This window comes from Medicago sativa, chromosome 8 (genome assembly GCF_051527215.1).
Source record: "Medicago sativa cultivar Bolivia chromosome 8, Bolivia_mono, whole genome shotgun sequence".
Lineage (NCBI taxonomy): Eukaryota > Viridiplantae > Streptophyta > Magnoliopsida > Fabales > Fabaceae > Medicago > Medicago sativa.
In genome coordinates, this window is record NC_140756.1 from 30,432,095 (window position 1) to 30,452,552 (window position 20,458).

The 20,458-nt window shown below is 31.9% G+C and overlaps 2 protein-coding genes and 1 long non-coding RNA gene across 3 annotated transcripts; 1 reads left to right on the forward strand and 2 right to left on the reverse strand.

Annotated features, from left to right (window-relative positions):
* Positions 1-6,958: 6,958 nt before the first annotated feature.
* On the reverse strand, positions 6,959-7,443 carry LOC146898304 (uncharacterized). The gene is made up of 2 exons (XM_085732059.1): positions 7,260-7,443; positions 6,959-7,173 (listed from the first exon to the last, which is right to left on the reverse strand). Exons 1-2 carry the CDS (start codon positions 7,390-7,392, stop codon positions 7,076-7,078), a joined length of 231 nt encoding a protein of 76 aa, XP_085588185.1. The 5' UTR covers positions 7,393-7,443; the 3' UTR covers positions 6,959-7,075.
* Positions 7,444-11,256: 3,813 nt separating this feature from the next.
* LOC146898305 (uncharacterized) lies at positions 11,257-11,866 on the forward strand. The gene is made up of 2 exons (XR_015021316.1): positions 11,257-11,300; positions 11,360-11,866. It is a non-coding gene; the product is annotated as an uncharacterized LOC146898305 (long non-coding RNA).
* Positions 11,453-18,734, reverse strand: LOC146898306 (protein NRT1/ PTR FAMILY 5.4-like). Its single transcript, XM_085732060.1, has 5 exons — positions 18,561-18,734; positions 18,175-18,392; positions 15,329-15,571; positions 13,346-13,629; positions 11,453-12,455 (listed from the first exon to the last, which is right to left on the reverse strand). The coding sequence occupies exons 1-5, from the start codon at positions 18,652-18,654 to the stop codon at positions 11,576-11,578; spliced, it is 1,719 nt and encodes a 572-aa protein (XP_085588186.1). The 5' UTR covers positions 18,655-18,734; the 3' UTR covers positions 11,453-11,575.
* Positions 18,735-20,458: the final 1,724 nt, after the last annotated feature.

Below are 20,458 nucleotides of genomic sequence, written 5' to 3' on the forward strand. Positions count from 1 at the left end.
TTTATTTAAATGCATGAATTATTGCATTCGAGGTTTAGGGTGTTACACTCAGCCTCACCAAGAAGAAGTGCTCCTTGAAGCTCTTAACTTTCCCAACAAAGAGGTTGAACATCTTCTTGTTTTGGCGTAAGGAAACCCAACCCTATCCTCCGCCTCTCTCCATCCCTCGATGTACAGCAAATAGGGTAAAAAATATATTTTTGGAGGGAGCAATCTGGAGGTACTAGCAAACAAGCTCGAACGCCTTCATAAAGGGATAAGATTTCAGGTGCAGCTGCGAGGGGGACAGCTCCGTCCACTGAAGCACGCTCCTCCGAAGGTTGGAGAAAGGAAGTCTAAACCCTATGTCTTTAAAAATGACCTTGTACATGGGAAACCTATTCTCCGTATGTTGCGAGCAAACATAATCCGAATTACTTGGTAAGATAACTTCCCAATCCTCGCTCCTCCCCACGGAGCCAAAAGGAATTTCCGTCATACCCGTCTGGTGAAAATGTAGACACTGCCCCTAGCAGCTCGTCCCCAATCCAAGTCTCATCATATATTTCGGCCTCGTTCCTATCAGTCCAATCATGGCGAAGAAAAGGGCTCTGACGTCCTCGCAAACGAAATAGATCGGAGAAAAAACTTCAAAAGGTGACAGCTTGGAGGGAAAAACTAAAGGATACGGAGAAAATCACCACATATGGCAGTGCAACACCACTCATAGTGGCAGCAGGTTAAACCTCTAACAGATTACAACCCATCACTGGTGGTTTTCAGACATGAAAAGGACTTTAAGTCCTAAAAACCGCCCAAGTTACTTTAATAACCACCACCATTTAAGGCGAAAACCACCGCAATCGTTATAGCCTTAAACCAAAAACATATAGAAAAGCCAGTTTTCAGTTACTTCAAAACAAATAAAGATCAGAACGCAAAGAGTAAAACAAGAATGTTGAGAAAAAATGAACATGTTGGATGTCAAAGGCGAACTGAGTTTCAATGTGGATGGTTGTGTTGGTCTATATGGCCAATAAGGTTGCAACCTAGAAGGGGGGTGAATAGCTTTTTGAAAAGTTTTTCCGGAGTTTAATAAAAAATGATTTTAACGAAACCTACTATTGGAATCGTGCGCGAACAATCACAACAATAAGCAAAAAGATAAACCTATGTGCAATAAGATTCAGCGTAGAATTGAGTGATTCACAATACAAATCTTATTAACAATCAAACTTTAATGTGCCTTGAACAATTTACAAAACTTTAGACAATTTCAAACCAAAATTATATGAACAATAATATCAAACTATCAATTGAAAACACAATGCATATGTAATTGAAGAATTGAATATATTTTGCAATCAATTGATCTAAGTAAATTATTTAAAATCTAATTCAATGAATTAGATTATCTTTGATGAAAAGAAACTTAGATCAACACTAGCAATTATCCTAACAGTTATTCAATTAATCACATGCAATAGTAAAAAGTAAAGAGGATGGGGAAGAGAGATAACATCGATATTTTTATAGTTGTTCGCTCCTTCTCGACCTCGCTAGAGCTACGTCTACTCTTCTTGATGAAGTACGCCTTCACCAAGGTCATCCACTAAGTAACAAATGTTGAATACAATGTGTTTACAAAAGTTCCTTGAAATTAAATCTAATTCTTCAACCCATATGCAAACACTCCCCCAAACTTCAAATATCCTTTGAATTTGGTGCTCCTTGAATCTTCGAATCCTTGAATACCCGTGTGTTTTATCTTGGTTTTCGGGTGTCAAACATTGATTATGTTTGAACCTTTTTAACCGGTGATATCTCATTTTTTCTTGGGAAGGGAAAAAGTAAGCAAAACCCTTGAGAATCGAGGTCCGAGAGTTGTTTTCGCTATGGGAAGGTGTTAGGCATCCATAACGACTATAGTATCCTATAGGAACCGTCTTTACTTTCTACGCGCGCGCTTTGTTTTTAAATGCTATTTGAAAAATGATATTTACACCTAAGAGTTTACTAAGTGAAGAATTGGAGGGAGAAGAAAGTGTTTGAATTTTTATTTTATTTGAATTGAAGGAATTTTGTTCCTTGCCTACGTACCCGTTTAAGGGATCAAATCCACCGTAGTTCTCTTCCAAAAAAAATGTTTTTGTTCTTGTTGGTTGATTTTAAGTTTGAAAATTGGAGTTTGAAGAATGGAGATTGAGAGGCCTCAAGGGCATAAGATTGGGAAAAAGTGAGGTGGGATTAGTTATTTTGCAAAAGAAAGTCAAAGTATGATTAAAATTCATTAAATTTTTATTTAAGAAAAGAAAAGGAAAATTCAATGGGATTTTGATCCCAAGGTTTATTAAGAAAAATATTTGAGTGATGGTGTTCATATTTTTGGAAAATTGATTTTTCTAAGTGTAAATCCTAAGCATTCATCTAAACATACAATCTTAAACATACATCTAAACATGCATATTCTAGCCATATACCTAAAGTGATGTGTGTGCATGTGTCGGTGCTTGTGTCGGTGTATATTATTAGAGTCCATTGTCCTTATTACATCATTGGCCTAGATACATTCTATGGTCTTGCAAGAAATTTAAAAAACATAGGAAAAAGTATTACAAAATTCCTAAGTTGTACATTCTAATTTTTGGTGAAACTTAAAGTGCAAGAGATAAGATGGAGAGGGAGATGAAGTGTGTAATGCTTATGAATGAATGAAACATAAAATGAGATAGTTAGTGGCATAAGGCATAATAGGAATTGGAAATTATAAGCAAGAAAAATACTAGAACTTGTCAAAAGTTAATGAAATTCCTAACCTAAAAGTAACTAAATTCACCTAAAATCTTATCATAATATCAAGACAAGTATATGACCCATAATTCTCATATCATGACAAGGTTTCAAAGGCTTTATTGTGATCAAGAAAGTGAGAATTATGAGGACACATTCAAGTCAAGAGTTATGATGTGTCTTTTAGGCATGCTTGACACTTTATTTTCACAAATACTGTCCACATAACTTGCAACGCAAGAAATCAACAAATTGCATTCACAAACAGTAAGCAAAGGACTCAAATTAGAGACAAACATATCACAAGATTGCACATCAAATGTTACTATCAAATTGACAAAATATCATATCAAAATCATAACAAGAATTCACAAGAATTTGACAAGAAAGACTAACAAACCACAAGTGATGTTATATATTTTTTTTCAATTTTTTAACATGTAAGGCAATCACAAAAAATATCAAAAAACACATTGAAAACACATAGAAATTTTTCTAGAATCTTAAAAAAAAATTTAAGCTAGCAGTGGTGTAAATAACAACTTATAGTGTCAAAATAGCAAGAAACAGGGGCAAAACGAAAGCTGCAGGAAGATTAGGCCCAAGCCCAAAGGGGAAACGGATCCTGGACTATCCAAACGTATCAGGGACGTTGGATTGATCCAGGATCCTCAAACCCTAGATCAAACGGTTACAAACATGCAGCACACCATAAGATGGTTCAGGCACATGGAAACGAGGCATCTGGATCATCCACGTGTCGAACTAAAGATCCAACGATGGAGGTTGAGAAGTGGAATGAACCAAACTGAACCAGACCGGTTCATGTGTCTATATAAACACAATGAAACCGGTCCAGCTCATTTCCTTCTCCCCTTTCTCTCACTACAACGTTTTTAGAGAGAGATGCTCTGCAATCTCTCTTCATCTTCTCCGATGAACACAACGGCAGAGGTGTGGTGGTTCGCCGGCGGCGCCACCACACCTGAACATTTTTCGAAACTTTTTTGCACGATTGTGTTCATCTGAGTCTCCTCTTTACGATTCTGGAACTAATTTCTTGAAACAAGGCTTAAATTCGAACAGATCTACGTTCGAATCTTACATTCTAGGGTTTTGAAAAAGTTTTCTAATCTTCTTGGAATCAAACCCTAACTTGACCTATTTTCTGTGCTGATGACGAATTTGAGCTCTGATTTGAAAACGAACGGTGAACCTTCGTGATTTTACATCTTAGGGATTCGTTTCAAACTTTTTTGAATCTTTTCGAAGTTTTCACTTCGATTCACCGTTTGTTTTCAATTTTAAGCCTTCGATGATGATTTAAAACGAAAAACGAGAAGGTTTTGTATGTTTACCTGATTTGATTTGGAGATTCGAACAAAAGATCCACGAAAGCTTCTGGTAAGTCTTGAACTGAAAATAAATCAGTTGTTCTCTTCTCTTTCTTCTTCACTGGTGTGATGTTGCTTCAATCCTCTTCTTCTCACTTTCTCTTGCTTCTGTGATCGTTCGAATTCGTTGCTTAAGTGACGAATTTGAGCTTCGAATTGCAGAAGTCACGGTTCGATGATGAAGATTCCTCAGTGAATCTCTGAGAACTGTTTTGAGTTCACTCCAATTGATTGAAAAAGTTGTTACTGGGGGGTTAGGGTTCAACGAAGAAGACGAAGATTCATCTTCGTTCTTGATGGATTTTGTTGTTTGATTCTGTTAGAGGAGAGAGAAAATGTGTGAATTGTTTGTGGTGATGTGGCTCTCAATGATTGATTCTGTTATTGCATTGATGAGTTGGCCTCTATTTATAGGCCAACTGTGATGCTCTGGACCAATGGACTTGTGACATCTGTGTTTGGACTTGTTTGATTCGAAACTGGACTGAATTTGAGCTTGGAGGACCACTTTGCAATTTTGAGACTTCGAAGGGTTGACCTGCAATTTTCGAAAAGGGCTAGACTGCAAATTTTGGACAAAATGACTTAATTGTAAATTTAAAAAATGTTTGAAGGACTGAAGAAGAGAAAATAGACCAAAAATGCAATTATTAAAAATTAAAGGGCTAAAAAAAGAAAAGTAACAAAAAGGACTAATATGCAAATTTTAGGAATTAAAGGACTAAAGTGCAAAAAATGAAAATAAAAATAAAATTGAATTAAAAATTGGTAAAATTGACTAAACGTAAAGTGAAACGATTAAAATTGACAAAACGGACTAAAATGAACCAATTACCTAAATGAGGTACTTTAAAGTAACCTCTCTCTGCCGAAATTTCACGTGAAATGACCAAAATGCCCCTGGGGACTAAAGCGACTCAAAACGACTCAGATGCAATTTTAAAATGGATTTTTAACAGGGAATTTGAAGCAAGAGCTTATACAAACAAGTTAAAAGACTCAGAGACAAGTTTTAGAGTTAGAACAGAATTTTAACACATGAAAAGACTAAAATGCCCCTAGGGGCTAAACTGACTAAAAATGACTTCAACTGCAACTTTAAAATGGACTTTGACATAGAATTGAAATGAAGACTTATTCAAACTATTTGAAAGGACCCAAACCAATTTTTAAAAGACTGAAAGAAATTTTAACATAGGAAATGACTAAAATACCCTTCTATGTGAATTTTGCAAATAATGTTGAAATAAAATGCTGAGAAAGATGTAATTGATCAGAGACAAATCAAATGACTTGAAATGCAAGAAAAGAAAAATTGAGTTAGTATTTTTCGGTCCAAAACTAGGGTATAACACCGTGCACCCCTTCAAACTCTTCACTCGAGCCTTAGATGCTACATTCGGTAAGAAAATCCCCTTTTGACTTCAAGAACGGTTAGAAAGACTCCCAAGTCCTTTGGGGGTGGAATGAGATTATTCACTTCACTTTAGAACCTTGATAAATCCCAATCAATTTACTTGAAAGAACCAACTTACAATCCTTACTAGCACCCTAGCAAATCAATGTGACTCAAAGGACAAAGTGATACGATTCAATATTGATACGAACATTCCTCATATAAACTAGGTGGCTCGCCCCACACCATCAGTCGAGCATATCCAAGATCCTGGCGATCACATCCAACAACATTCTTGGTGACATTCCATACACAATCATTTCAATCGTGGTAGAATTTATACGGTACGCCTTTGCGATCAACCTCGCTCCATCATAGGTGTGTTTGATACATGATCATCGCAACCGTGGTAGAATTTGTACGGCATACCTTTGTGAACAGCCTCATTCCATCACAGGTATGTTCGCTGCATGATTAGATCGACCATGGTAGAACTTTTGAGGCATACCCTAGAGAACAATACCAATCCATGGCATGTATACTCGTTATGCAGTCATTGATACCATGGTAGAACTTGTGAAGCATTCCTTTATGAACAACATCATTCACCCTATGGGGATCCAGCATGTGATCATTGTAACCATGGTAGAACTTTAAGGCATCCCCTTGTGAACTATATTGTTCCACTGCGAGCATGCCAACTTTATCACAGACATTTGCTATTGGAATGAACGTGCTCCTCGCTCATCTAACAAATTTAAACAAATAGAGGTTATCATCTCTAGAGAGCTCCCACGAGCAGTACCCTTGCTCATTCAAAGTCATCACTCTTTATTAAGAGCAACGACTTGGGGGGCTACTGTTCTGGATCGGCCAAAGCATTTAGGCCCAATACAAACCAATCCCAAACTCTGCATTTGGCAACATTACTCGCAACACACCCCCTCCCCGCGAGAGGGGTGCTCGGAACAAAGGAGACATGTTCAAACTAACAGTAATGGTCACGATCATGGCTCCTGCAAATCTCTCCTCGGAGGTTACACTTCTTACAAATTCGTAACCGCCGAGCACACGTGTGACTTACAACAGCTCTGCAAACACCCACCTCTATATAAAGGGGACTCTTCACGGTCCCCAAGGTTAGAATATACACTCTCTTAAAACCCTCATTCTGATCAAAAACAATATAAAAAATTCCTCAAACCATTGACAACTTCTCTAAATGACTTCTAATTTGCCTTCAAATGCCAAGAAAATAACTAAAAGCTTAGCCTAAAATATCATATGATGTTACATCATCATAAGGCATGGCAAGAAAATATTGAAGTATGGATTATATCGTAAGAGTATAAACATTATAATTTGAAATACAATAGTCAATCAATTACTTTTGAAGGTCTGACGAACAAATATTGAAGTGTGAAATATATCATAAATATTTGAACAACATAATTTCAAATACAATTATTCACTTTTAAAAGTGCCATATAAGTAGCTTTGAATTTAATTTATACTACTACACGCATGCACAAGCCCTCCTTCTGCAGATTGAAAATTTTGGATAGTAACAAATAAAACTGCGACAATCTCTACTAGAATCACATGAAGTAGGCCCTATGATACCAAATAATAAAAAATGATTGTTAGTAATATGCAATGAAACATTGTGGATAAGATTAAGTAGAGAAATTTTATTTTACTTTTTGTAAAAATAAACTTACTGTCGGTTGGCACACTGAACATGAAAAGATAAATAATCATTACATAAACAAACTTCATAATTTCACTCATATTGTTGTTTACTTGTTTGTATGTAGAACTATAAATTTGCATGATCACTTTATAGTGTGAACAACCTCATTCCTCCAAATATAATTATTATTAATTTGTCAAAAAAAAAGTTTACTAGTTATTATTAATTATTATAAATTTGTCAAAAAAAATATAATATTAATTGTCTCTTGATGGATGTTATAGCTCATTACTTTACAAGTTATTCATTGTACTATTTTAATTCATCTTTTACCCTTTCATGATAGGTAAGATATACACCTTAGTTATTGCTAACAATTATATGTGTTGTGATAATTTTGAATATTGAGCATTATGTGCCGTATATGTATTTAATTGTGTGATCTTGTGATATTATTATGAATAAAATTGATTGTTCATTAGTCTAAACTAATGACATATCATCTTACGTTATTCTTACCATGTTTTTCAGTCATTTTCAGTAGGTTTTACAAGCAGAAAATGGGAGTATTAGATCAACTGCTTATGATTTTGGGACACTTGTAATGTTTTCTATATATGACTCTATAATTCCATTCTTCCCGAAACATAGCAATTCTAAGGTGTTTTTCACGTAGAAATCATGAAAATAGGCAAATTAAGACATCTGAAGATTAGTGAAGCCTTTGGGAAGATCAAGAATGAAAATTCAAGAGGCCTTGGAAGATGTTACAAACGGAGAAATTATGTTCCCAGGTCCCAAGACATCTTATATGGAAGCAAACACCCAAAAGGACGGAAAAACAGAGATTTATGTATTAGAACGCACTCACAGGCTCCCCGAGCATAGTCCATGCGCCCCGAGCATAACCTGTGCTCCCCGAGCATTGCTGAATGCGGGTCAAAACTGCTTTCTGCTACTTTTTAGTGGGAAAAACCCGATTTTTGGGCCTGACATTAGGTGGAAACTGTCACTATAAGTATTGCATTCCTCATTCATAACGAAGCGGTTCAAGAGGAAGGCAAGCATCAGGAGCTTCAAGGGAATAGTTTCTCTCTCCTCACTCCAAGTTTCTCTAGGGTATGTTTTATTTCTTCTGTGGGAGAGATGTCAAAGTTAAAGTTCTACAATCAATGGTAAAGTAGATGTTGAATAAGTTATAAGTGAGATGAGTCATATACATATGCCTAAAGAATTTAGAAGAAAATGTGGTGTCAATATCATTTGTGTGGTAAACCCATTTGGGTTGGCCTGGTGGTATTGGCTTGGGATCTGGGAGTATGCTCCTCCTTGAAGTCTCAGGTTCGATTCTCTCCGGTCTCAATTTGAGTGGGCTAATTTAGCTTCTTCAAAAAAAAAATCATTTGTGTGGTGTCTTTTAGCCCAATGCAATGATACAACCCAAGGTAGGTTCTTTGAATTTCCAACATTATGATGTTTTGTTTTGCTAGTTTTTGGGTGTCATTTGGTTAATATTTTTATTTTTAATTTTAGATTTTGGAAGTCATTCACTTTCGTACAATTTTTTTGTCAAGGCGATAAATTTTTTATTTAACCTTTATTATTTTAACATCCTTCAATTTTAGTCTTTGGTGGGATCTAACAAATGAAAATCGTAGATGTGTTATGCTGAGTTGAAAAATACATGTTTATTAAGCATTTTAAATTGATGTGGCATTTTTGAATGAGTCTAGTATTTTTGGTAACATAATTACTTAGTACTATCCGACTCCTTAAACAAATTCATAAAATTATCATCAACTCACTCTTTTTCCTTGTCATTTCTCTCATGTTCGAATTCCTTTTTCATCCTCTTTATTTTTCTAATTACTCCCTCCGTCTCATATTAGGTGCCATGTTTGAGTTTTACACGATTATTAAGGAAAGGATTAATAGTGTTTATTTTAATGATAAAATGTGTATTATTTACTAAAACAATGTTGTTAATTATAGTTAGTGAAACAGTTATAGATGGTTATAAGGATATGTTAGTGATAAAGAAAAATAAATGTCGTGTTGACATTATAAATTGGACAAATAATTTGAGACAAAAAAAAAAAGAGGACACCTGATTTGAGACGGGGGAAGTAACTTTCTCTTTTCTCATACAAGAAAGGAGACAAAAAAATCCATCTATCAAACCGCCAGGAACCCACATTTTTTACCATGTTGTGCCTCCGACCATATTTGACTATTTTATCATATCATAAACATAGAGAGCCTCACACTTAAGGGGAAGATGTTAATGTGTCATGTGTGAGTTATAATTCTACATGGGCAACAAGATTTGATATTTATGAACATATAAGTGAAATGTTTAATATATATATATATATATATATATATATATATATATATATATATATATACATATATATATATAGGCACACATACTGTCTTAAATGTTGTCAATGAAGATGTTGGGTTTCTCTTATTCAAATATGATGATCCAAATAATTGTAGACTCCCTCATAACTCCGAACATCATGATGAAATGTTTGGTTATTTTTTGGCGTCATTTGCTTTTTTTATATTAAATATAAAAAATATAAATTTACGTTTATGGGTTAATGCATTGAATGAGGGTACATTTGAATTTTAAGTCAAGAAATGTTTTAATTTCGTATAAACACTAAGACCCAATTAGTTGCTAAGAAAAAAAATCTTTTAGTTCAAAAAAATTAATTTGAAAATTTAGTCTCTATCTAAATTTCTTAAGATTTTTCATATTTTTGCATAATTGTCGTCTTTTTTACTTATTATTTTCAATGATGTAGTTATATCTTTTTTATTATTATCAAGACATAATTGTCTCTTTAATTATTGTGAATGATAAAAGTTTGGACATATAAGTAAACTTCAAGACTCATTAAATATATGTTTTACTTATTTGCACAAATTTTGGTATGCAGTATAAAAATACTTGAGAATGCAATAATGAAAATAAATGTTGAGATTTTAAAATAGAAAGACTCGTTAAAATTATTGATCATCATATTGATTGTTTTCTAATTGGACTTTTTCATCAACTAAAATGATTCTGAAATAAATGTCTTTAATTTGACCAACAAATTAACATGAGAGAACGTCAAAAAAGAAAAACATGAGATGGGGGCAAAAATCATGTACAGTTAAAACCTACATTTTTTAGTAGCTAGTTTTTTTTTTTTTTGAAGGCTCATGTTTTTCTTAGCAAGTAATGTTTTTTTAAGGCTCGTGCCTTTTGACTAATACAAATATTATCTCTGATGCATGGATCATTTAAAGCATATGAGTAAATTTTAAAATATATTGAATAGATAAATAAAAATATTCAGTATAAAATTTCAAGTTGCAATGAAACAAACAAAATAAATAATAAATTTTTCCTTTTTTTTCTCCAAAAATAAAACAGACCAAAAAAATTGCCATGAACGTTCCTCGTAAAATGAAGGCCTATAATTATGGAATAATCTCATTTAAAGAAATAATCTCATTAAAAGAATACACCGTCTTTCTTTTAGATAGACAAAATGACAATAGCCATTAGAAACTCAAACAAGTATTTCGAGGAGTCAGAGTTGAAACCTTGGTCACATTATTCCCTAACAATTTCAACATTTTTGTCAGATAAGTTAAAACTTGTGGACGATGCGGTGGATTTTTTATTTGACAAAAGAAATAGAATTTTTTGTCAAAAAAAAAAAGAATATTTTTTCTTGATGTAAAATAAAAATGAACATATTCATACATGAGACATACATCCTTGATCAATTAATGATCATTGGAAAATAAACATGCCATGTGTACTTTAATTTTTTTGCAAGACAAATGTTTATTAAAAGATATGCTTATTTGTGAAATTATGAAGTTATCATGTTAACTTTTGAATGTGTTGTTGTTGTGTTCTTGAGTTCTATGTCCAATTTGGTGAATTCATGAAAGATGTTGTTAAATTGTGGTTTTGGTGTTTATAAATTTGAATTGGTGAATGTTGGTGTATTGAAATTGAAGAAGAGGTGTTGTTGTTGTTTCTATGTTTGGAGTAGAATTATCATATTAGAACTGTGATAAAATGATACATTTTAGAACAAATGAGAATCACGATATTTAAGGATATTTACTCTAAATTTCAAACAAATATTTCCAAAGTAACAATCATGTTCTTAAAAACATAGAATATGAAACAAAGATGCAACTAGATTAATGATTATTGTTATTATACAACAAATCTAGAACTAAATACACATTTGAAAATTATAGTAGCATTATCTATGGCAAAGGTTTTTTTCTTGCCTTGTTTTACTACACTCCAGAACGATATCTATTGTAGCCAGAACCCTCTTGGTTACTTCTTTCATCTCCATCTACCTTTTTATACTCAAAACACTTTGCAATCCACATATAAACACCCAAATTAACAGCACTTAACACAGCCATAACCCAATAATAATCATCAAGGTGTGCCCTATTGATGTTATCTCCCAACCATTTCTCACCAGCTTTTGCACTAATTGCCTCAACAACTTCAATTATAATGTTACTAACAAAGCTTCCAACTCCTACTATACTTATATACGCCGCGGCTCCCAAACTTCTCAGTCCGTCCGGCATTTGATCATAAAAAATTTCTTGTAATCCAACGATAGTAAACGCATCAGAGATGCCGGTGATCATATATTGAGGAAGTAACCACCAAATATACATCGGTAGTATTGCACTTTGATCGTCTATTAGACCGTGACTTTTAGCAACATTAACCCTTTTCGTTTCTACAAGAGCCGAAACAACCATTGTGAGTATAGATAAAAATAAACCAACTCCGATTCTTTGCAACACGGTTATCCCATTTGGGTGACCGGTGAATTTTCTAGCAAGTGGCACGAAGACTCGGTCGTATATTGGAACAACGAAAAGGATCGTGACTCCGACGAGGCCTTGAAGTGATGCTGGAGGGAATTGAAATTTTGATCCTAGGGTATGGATTAATGTGCCACCTTGTTTGGTGAAATATGTGTGTACTTGAGCTTGAACAACAGTGAACATTAAACAAGTTAGCCATACAGGGATTAGACGAAGAACTAGTTTCACTTCTTCAACTTGAGTCACTGAACATAATCTCCATGGATTTCTTGTTTTGTTTGAGGAATCAACTTCATCAATTATTGCTGCTTTGTCCAAAAATCTGTTGCAAATTATTCATATATTATTAATTTTGTCCTAAGAATATGCTTTTTAGTATGGTTGTAGAAATTAAAAATTGTCAACTATCAAACAACAAACACAAAGGAAACAAAAAATCTAAACCCACAATAAGTTGTTGGTATCCAACTCCAACCGAAACCCAACCTACATGCCCATAACAAATTAACCTATTAAAGTTTGTCACTTGTCACTCATCCAACAACATGGCTTGGATGTTGGATCCTCTAACATTTATCATCAAACAAATTTGATAAGTGTCAACAATGCTATCTCTATTCTCTAACACTCTCTCCAACGCTCATTCAATAATCGAATTAAATATATATGGCGTAGGTCCTACCATATAAAAATTTGATGAATTGGTGATAACTTTGTTACCCATCAATAAAAGGTGGGTAACACAACTCATGTCAATCACAGTTATATATTTGTTTTATTTTTTATGTTACATAAATAAATAGTTTTGATTGGGCCAACTAAGCATATCAATGGGTAAATAAGAATTTGATGAATCTTATTAAATAAGCAACAAGAAAGAAATTTTAGTAGAACCCACATAAATTTTGCTCAACCATATATAACTTGTCTTTCACTCCTAATAATCCTCAACCACATAAATTTTGCTCAACCATATAACTTGTCTTTCACTCCTAATAATCCTCAATTTTCTTTTCAAAAGTATAATAAATTTAACTGAAATAAACTTAACTTTTCCCTATCAAAATTAACCCACCCATCCATCATCTAGTGTAAAAAGAGAAAGTAGTTTAAGTACAAAAACGAAATTAAGAAAAAAATTTGTAATTTGCATCAAAATGAAATGAATATATTAACAAAGGATAATTTAAAGTTAGAAAGAATGGTACCCACCTATATTGATTTGTATGGAGCAAAGTATGATATTTAGGTCGAACATGAACATGATGAGGCTCATCTTTCTCCTCTTCACTATGGCAAAAATTGTTACTATGAAGGAGAGTGTCTTGCACGCGCCACTTGCGAGCTGCGGCGACAAAAACTTGGGCCAGTCTTGTAAATGGACTCCCTGTAGGGCTTTCCTTTCTGTACCTTTTGATTCCCAATAGGAAGAGTGCCAATGCCAATGCCAACACTCCTGCCAATACTCCTAACCCCACACCCCACCCAACATTGTCCTGAATTTTTTGTCACATACATATTCAAATAGTCATTCTTAGTACTAGCATCCATTATAATTAGAATCATACATGTGTAATGTTTTAATTATATCATAAAGTTATACATGTTTTTTATAACAAAAACGTTTACTACACTATACACTCTTTAACATGCTCTTTTGTCAAAAAAAAAATATTCATTTTTCATTACATTTTATTTTATTAGTTGAAATTTGGTTTTAAAAAAATTTAAAAATCAACATCCACTTCTCTTACCTTTAGTGAACTAATTCCAATCACATAATTTTCCAATTAGATGGTGTGCAAATTGAAAAGACAGTTCTGTGAGGAATATGTTCCCATTTTGGTGAAACTGGTTTCTCTAGAAAAGAAATACGTGTGATCTCTAAAATCTCATTGTGAGATATCATTCACTCACTATATAGCACTATAATATAATATTCTATTTGTTTTTGCGTGACACAACAAATTTTTTATATAATGCTTTTCGATTCTTAGAAGTCCTACCAACCTTGCAAACCAGTCTTTTATAAATAAAAATCAATATTTGATTCTGCATTGGAAGTATATTTTAACCAATCATTTTGTTGATTACTTTCTTAAAGAATGAATGAATCATAGTTATACAAGTTAACGTGGATAGTGACTGATAAAGTTCCTCTCCAAAAAAAAAAAGTGACTGATAAAAATATTTTATTTAATTTAAAATAAAATAAAATGAGGTTTCAATAGAACTCAATTACTTTTGGCCAGAAAAAAATGTAAAAAACTTAGAGCTTGTTTGGATTGATTTATTTAATTTTATCTACTTGCATAAACACTTGTGAGATTGCTTAGGAGGACTTATGAAAATATCTTACGATATGGTCATAAGTTATTTTTAGTTGATTCTCATAAGCTCTTCAAGATAGCTTATAAAAATCTGTCTTACCAAAAAGATAGCTTATAAAAATAATTTAGTTCTATTTTATCTTTAGTTATAAAAATAACTCATGCGTAAGCGTTTATCGTGATAAACGTTTATACAATAAGCTACAAATTAAGTTGTTTATTACGGAGTTTATTGGACAAAGAATTTCTTTATATTAAGGAGTTTGATTGATATTGTAAAGAATTTCTGATCAGTTTGGTTTCTAAATCTTTATCTACAAGGACTAGTTATAGTCTTGGTTTGGTAAAGAAGTGTTGAAAAGCTTGTGTACAACTTGACCAAAGGTACAAAGTAAAAGCCAAAATAGTTGAGATATGTCACACGTAAATGTTGTAGATACGTACAAAAAAGTGAAACACAACAAACAAAACCACAATTAAGAAAATTTGATTCTCTTTACTTGAAATGTTAATTATCTAACTATGCATTACAACATTTTGATTCTCGAATAATTCTTTTCTAAAGAAAACATTGTAAAAGTTAGTGTATATGGTAGGGTTTGGATTCCTCTCTATTATATAAGTCAATAACTAAAATCCTCTATGCTAGATGAAAAAGTAAAGAAAATACATTTTTAGCAAGTTCCCTTGTCTTGTTTTTTCTCTAAAATAATTATAAAAAAAATTATCAATTTACAAGACAATATTTACTATTAATTTAATTTAAAATTCATCATAATTTCAACTAACAAAAACTAAATATAAATTTACTCTTTAAAAATTTAAATAAATGTTTAATTTAATCATAAAAATTTAATTAGTTTACCTGAAGATATACTGGTATAAACACAGCAGCAGTTGAACCAGCCACAATGCCCAAGTACCACCAATTGAAAAATGAACTCTTAGCATCCTTCTCTTCCGGCGTGTCGTCGTCGAACTGATCGGCGGCGAAAGTTTGAACACAAGGCTTATGGCCTCCTTCACCAATGGAAAGCACATAAAGTGCAAAGAAGAAAAGTGTCTTGTGTCTAAGTGCCGACACTGAAAGTGTCAAGAAAATCATGCCCTATGTGACGTGAGAAACGTTAGATTCTTATCCATCAACCATAAGCTAAAGCAAAATTTTGTATTGAATGAATAATTAAATTGCAAGTGCATGCATGGGCTTAGTTTGATAATGAGGACAAATAATATACAGGAATAGGAAATGTGCAAATCTTGAAATGGAATATTGGAATCATGTGAAATGTCTCAATTGTTATGTGAATGTGAAAAGTACTCACAAGAAAGCAAAAAATTATTCACATAAAGTTGGAGAAAGAAAATATGATATTATGATGGGTCACTATTTTAGTATCATTTATTTATACACTATTTAGTATACTAATATATTAATTAAGTTGGGGAAAAATTATATGGTTTAATTAGGGTTTTTAAGCATCTTTTTTTTACTTGTCATTTTCAAAATTATATTCAACATTGTTTATTCTTTTGTCAAAAATATTCTTAATTGAAGGGGTTAGATAGCTCAACTAGCTTGAGCTACGTGATAAAAAAAGAGGTCAAAAATTAAGTATAAAGGTAAAACAATAAAATCCTAGATTTGAAATTATTTGGAATTAAGATGAGTGCATAGTTGACCAAAATAAATAAAGGAGTGCATAGTTTCAATATAAATTTAATGTGACAGCTATTAATAAAGTTGGCTCCAAGGCATTAAAGGCACATAATAGTTCGGACCCTGTTTCTTTAAAGTGAGCAACTCACGTTAGTTGCGAATTAGACAAGTATCATTTGTTAATGAGAAATGCTAACGAATGTACCTCCGGATCATTCTTTAAGGAACTTAAATGATATGTTTTTATAAAAATTCGTGTATTTATTGTATTGAAAATTGTAATAGTTGACTTTTTGAAAGAATAATTTCTAAATTAAGAGTGCTTCAGGAACACTCGTTAGCAAGACACATGTTAATTAACAAATTAAAGATAGATATCATAGGTTAATTAACAAATTAAAGATAGATATCATAGGTATATCATAACAAATCATGAGTTTGTTACTCCCTCCGTTTCAAAATACATGTCCAAGTCAACCACTTCACATATGTCAATGCACAATTTTGACCGTTAATAACTTTAATTATCTAAAGTAAAAAAATTATAAAAAGTTAATATTTTGAAAATATTTGTCGAGAGACAAATCAAACAACATCTTACATGCTATACATTAGTTAAAAAATATGGTCAAAGTAAGTCAAGTGAATAGTGCACATTGCAAAAATTGGACAAGTATTTTGAAACGGAGGGAGTATAATAATAACAACCCTTGATTTTCTAACTTTACAATTCACTCGTTTTACAGGATTCTTGCCCAAATAATACAGTACTACTTCATCTGTCTCATTTTAATTGTTGTTTTTGAGTTATACGGTGTTTTTAAGAAAATGATTTGCTTTGTTGATTTCAATGATAAAATTAATATATTATTTACTAAAATAGTTTTATTGATTGTAATTAATGCGGTGGTTAAATGAAATGAAATTCAATAAATAAACATATACACCCTCCGTTTCTTTTTATAAGCAAATTTTACTTTTTAGATTCATCAAATTAATGATGTATGTGGTCTATATTATGAACTATATACATCATTAATCAAATGAACCTAAAAAATAAAATTTGCTTATAAAAAGAAACGGAGGGAGTATTAGTGAAAAACACTAATAAATGTTGTCTTGATATTTTAAAGGGACAATTATTTTAAGGTAGAGAAAAATGTAAAAGTAACAATTAAAATGAGACTAACAAAGTATCTATTTTTAGCTTTTTTTTATGATAATAATAATAAAATAATAATAATAATTATGATGATGATAATAATAATAATAATAATAATAATAATAATAATAATAATAATAATAATAATAGTAATAATAATAATAATAATAATAATAATAATAATAATAATAATAATAATAATAATAATAATAATAATAATAATGTACATTAAGAGTGTTGTTTAAGAAAACAAACATGTGTGATATGAATAAATAGAAATGTGTGATATGTTAGTGATGTGGTATAAAAAGAGAGAGAAAGAAAATAAAGGGTTAAATAAATGTATAAAAATTAAGTGCAACCATATTATTGTTGTATAGGATTTGGATTTACGGTTTCTACTTCCCACACGTAGGGGCCCCATTCATTATAATAAAACTCCGCAAAAGACAAAGTGTTGCATCACAAAGAGGTAAGAGAACATTAAGATTCCAGCTGCCAGAATCAAGAACCATGAACTAAAGCTATAAATTGAAATTTAATATTGGAGTGAGTGTATTAAGTAAAGTCAACATCCTATAAAATTGAACGATACAAACAAGATTAGCATAAGGTAAAGGATAACACTTACAAAATAAATTTATTCAAAAAAAAAAAAAAACAGTAAAAAAGAAAAATTATAGATGCATCTATTTATATCACATTATATAGACATTAGCGGAAAACGGACATTCATGTCCGTTTTCCGCTCTATGTATAAATTATCAATGATATTTTATAAAAATACTGCACATATAATAAAATATCGTACTATATGATGTATAATAATAATAATAATAATTGAAAATGACGTGCTACTACTATTGAGTGAAGTAGAAAAAATATTTACCACAAGATAAATGAGTGAAGACAAGAGTATGGTGTTGAATCGACCAAGATATGAATCAGCTATGAAGCCACCAAGCAAAGGGAATAGTGAGGAGACACCAACCCATGTGTTCACGTTTTTCACTGCTGTGGTTGTTGGTTCATTCAGAAATTTTGTGAGGTAGTTTATGAGATTTGATGCCAAACCTTGGTATGCAAATCTCTCAGCAAATTCCACAACTATATGATATAATATTAAAAGGACCATAGTCAATTACATGATTAAAAAATGGGTGTTGGAGATTTGGAGGAAAGAATAATAATTGAGGGGGTTGAATTGAAATTGAACTATATGATGAACCGTGATCAATTATATAATGAAAAGGGTTGAATTGAAGTTGAACTTACATATGATGAATATGGCAGCATTCCAACCACCCTTTTTGGTTGTGGAGTGATGGATGAGGGAGTTACTTTTGCTCTTGCTTGGGCTATCTGCCATGATTTGGTGGTGAGTTTTGTTTAGGATGATGAGTTGGAATATGAAATATTTTTAGTGATGATAATGTTGGGGGAAATCATGATTTTGGAGAGGATGTTTGGGTCTTATATAGGGAAAATTATGGGAGTACTATGTTTGGATTTTGGGGTGTGGGGATGAGAAAAGGAGCACTACTAGAAATTGGGGTTTTGATTTGGTTCCTTCTCTTTCTATCTCTTAGTCATGGTCATATTGGACTTTATGAACATGATGAGTATGCACAATTGAAAGGAAAGGAAAAAAATAAAATGTATTTTAAGAAAATAAAATAAAATTATTTCATAAAAGGAAAATATCTCTTATATGAAAATATCATAATTATTAATGATTTTATTATAAATAATCATACCATAAAACAATTTTTGGCTTTGACAATTGATCCAAGAGGGTGTCTATAGCTCCGTTTCGATAGAGTTGTTAAATGGTTGGTCCGGCTCATCCCGGTTTGATCCGGGTGGGTCATATTAACTCAGTTTATTTATTATTGAGTCACATATTAATGAGATTTTTTTAAGAAGTTAAATTAGTCTTCCTAAATTGACATCGGGAAGAATCGAACCTGAAACCTTGAGAAGGAGCACACTCCCAAGTCTCAAGGCAATACCACCATGTCAACCTAAGTGGATCATGTTAATGAGACTGATACGATGCATGTGATTCATGGACCATTATATTTTTCTTTTTTTGTTTTATTCACTCTTTTTTTACTCTTTTGTTTCAAAGTGAATGTCATTTAAGGTTTTTACACACATATTAAAAAATACAATGATTAAAAGAAAGATAAATGTTATTTTACTAAACTATCCTTCTTAACTATTGGTTTGTTTTCCACTAAAGTTAAAAGTAATCTTTCGATATCAGTGTGCATAATATAAATTCAATGGTACAATTGGAAGAAAAAAAAATGTTATTATTGCATTGAAAACTGAAATGACATTCATTAATTTTAACATATCTATTTGCTATAAAAGTGTAAATAATTTTTACATTAATATTGAATATTAATTAAATAGGGCTAAAAAATCCTGATTGTATTTGGGCTAGTTTTTTATTTTTGTTATATATGTTTTTAGTCCTTACATTTTGCGCCCTTTGAATAATAGTCTCTACATTTCATTAAATGTTTTTAAAATCCTCACATTTTATCTCCATTATCAAAATTAGTCATTGCTGCTAATTCTCTAACAGAATGATGATGTGGCAGTTAGTGGGTCCCAATTATTTTAAGGTTAAATATGTTTTTGATCCCTACATTTTGCGTGACTTTGAAAAATAGTTTTTGCATTTCAATAAATGTTTTTAAAATCCCTAAAATAATAAGGACTATTCATCCAAAAACGTATTTAACACTTTTTTTTAGACCAAGGTCATCCAAAGATATGAGTTAATAGTTGACCTATTAGTCCGCACCATTTTTTACGGCTCTACATTTTGGTGATAATTTTGAACAGGCTTAAATATGAAAATAGTCTCTGCAAATATCTGACATTTTGGTTTTAGTCCCTGCAAAAATATTTTTTTGGTTTTAGTCCCTGCAAATATAAAAAATTTGGTTTTGGTCCTTGGTATTTTGTTTTAGTCCTTGTAAAATTGATTCATATTGGATTTGGTCCTTCTAATATGTAGAATATTTTATTTTAGTCCCTCAAAATGAGGACTAAAATGAATATTATAGGGACCAATTTCAAGATGAAATGATTTTACAAGGATTAAAACAAAATACAAGGACCAAAACCAAATATTTTATATTTGCAGGGACTAAAAC

Excerpts from the sequence above, each read along its gene's own strand:
- LOC146898304 (XM_085732059.1), bottom strand. The coding sequence starts at position 7,392 with ATGCAAATTTATAGTTCTACATACAAACAAGTAAACAACAATATGAGT. Across the intron at positions 7,174-7,259 it reads TAAGTTTATTTTTACAAAAA|GGCCTACTTCATGTGATTCT; the intron begins GTAAAATAAAAT and ends TTGGTATCATAG.
- LOC146898306 (XM_085732060.1), bottom strand. The coding sequence starts at position 18,654 with ATGGCAGATAGCCCAAGCAAGAGCAAAAGTAACTCCCTCATCCATCAC. Across the intron at positions 15,572-18,174 it reads CTTCACTCATTTATCTTGTG|GGCATGATTTTCTTGACACT; the intron begins GTAAATATTTTT and ends CACGTCACATAG. Across the intron at positions 13,630-15,328 it reads TTATACCAGTATATCTTCAG|GACAATGTTGGGTGGGGTGT; the intron begins GTAAACTAATTA and ends CAAAAAATTCAG.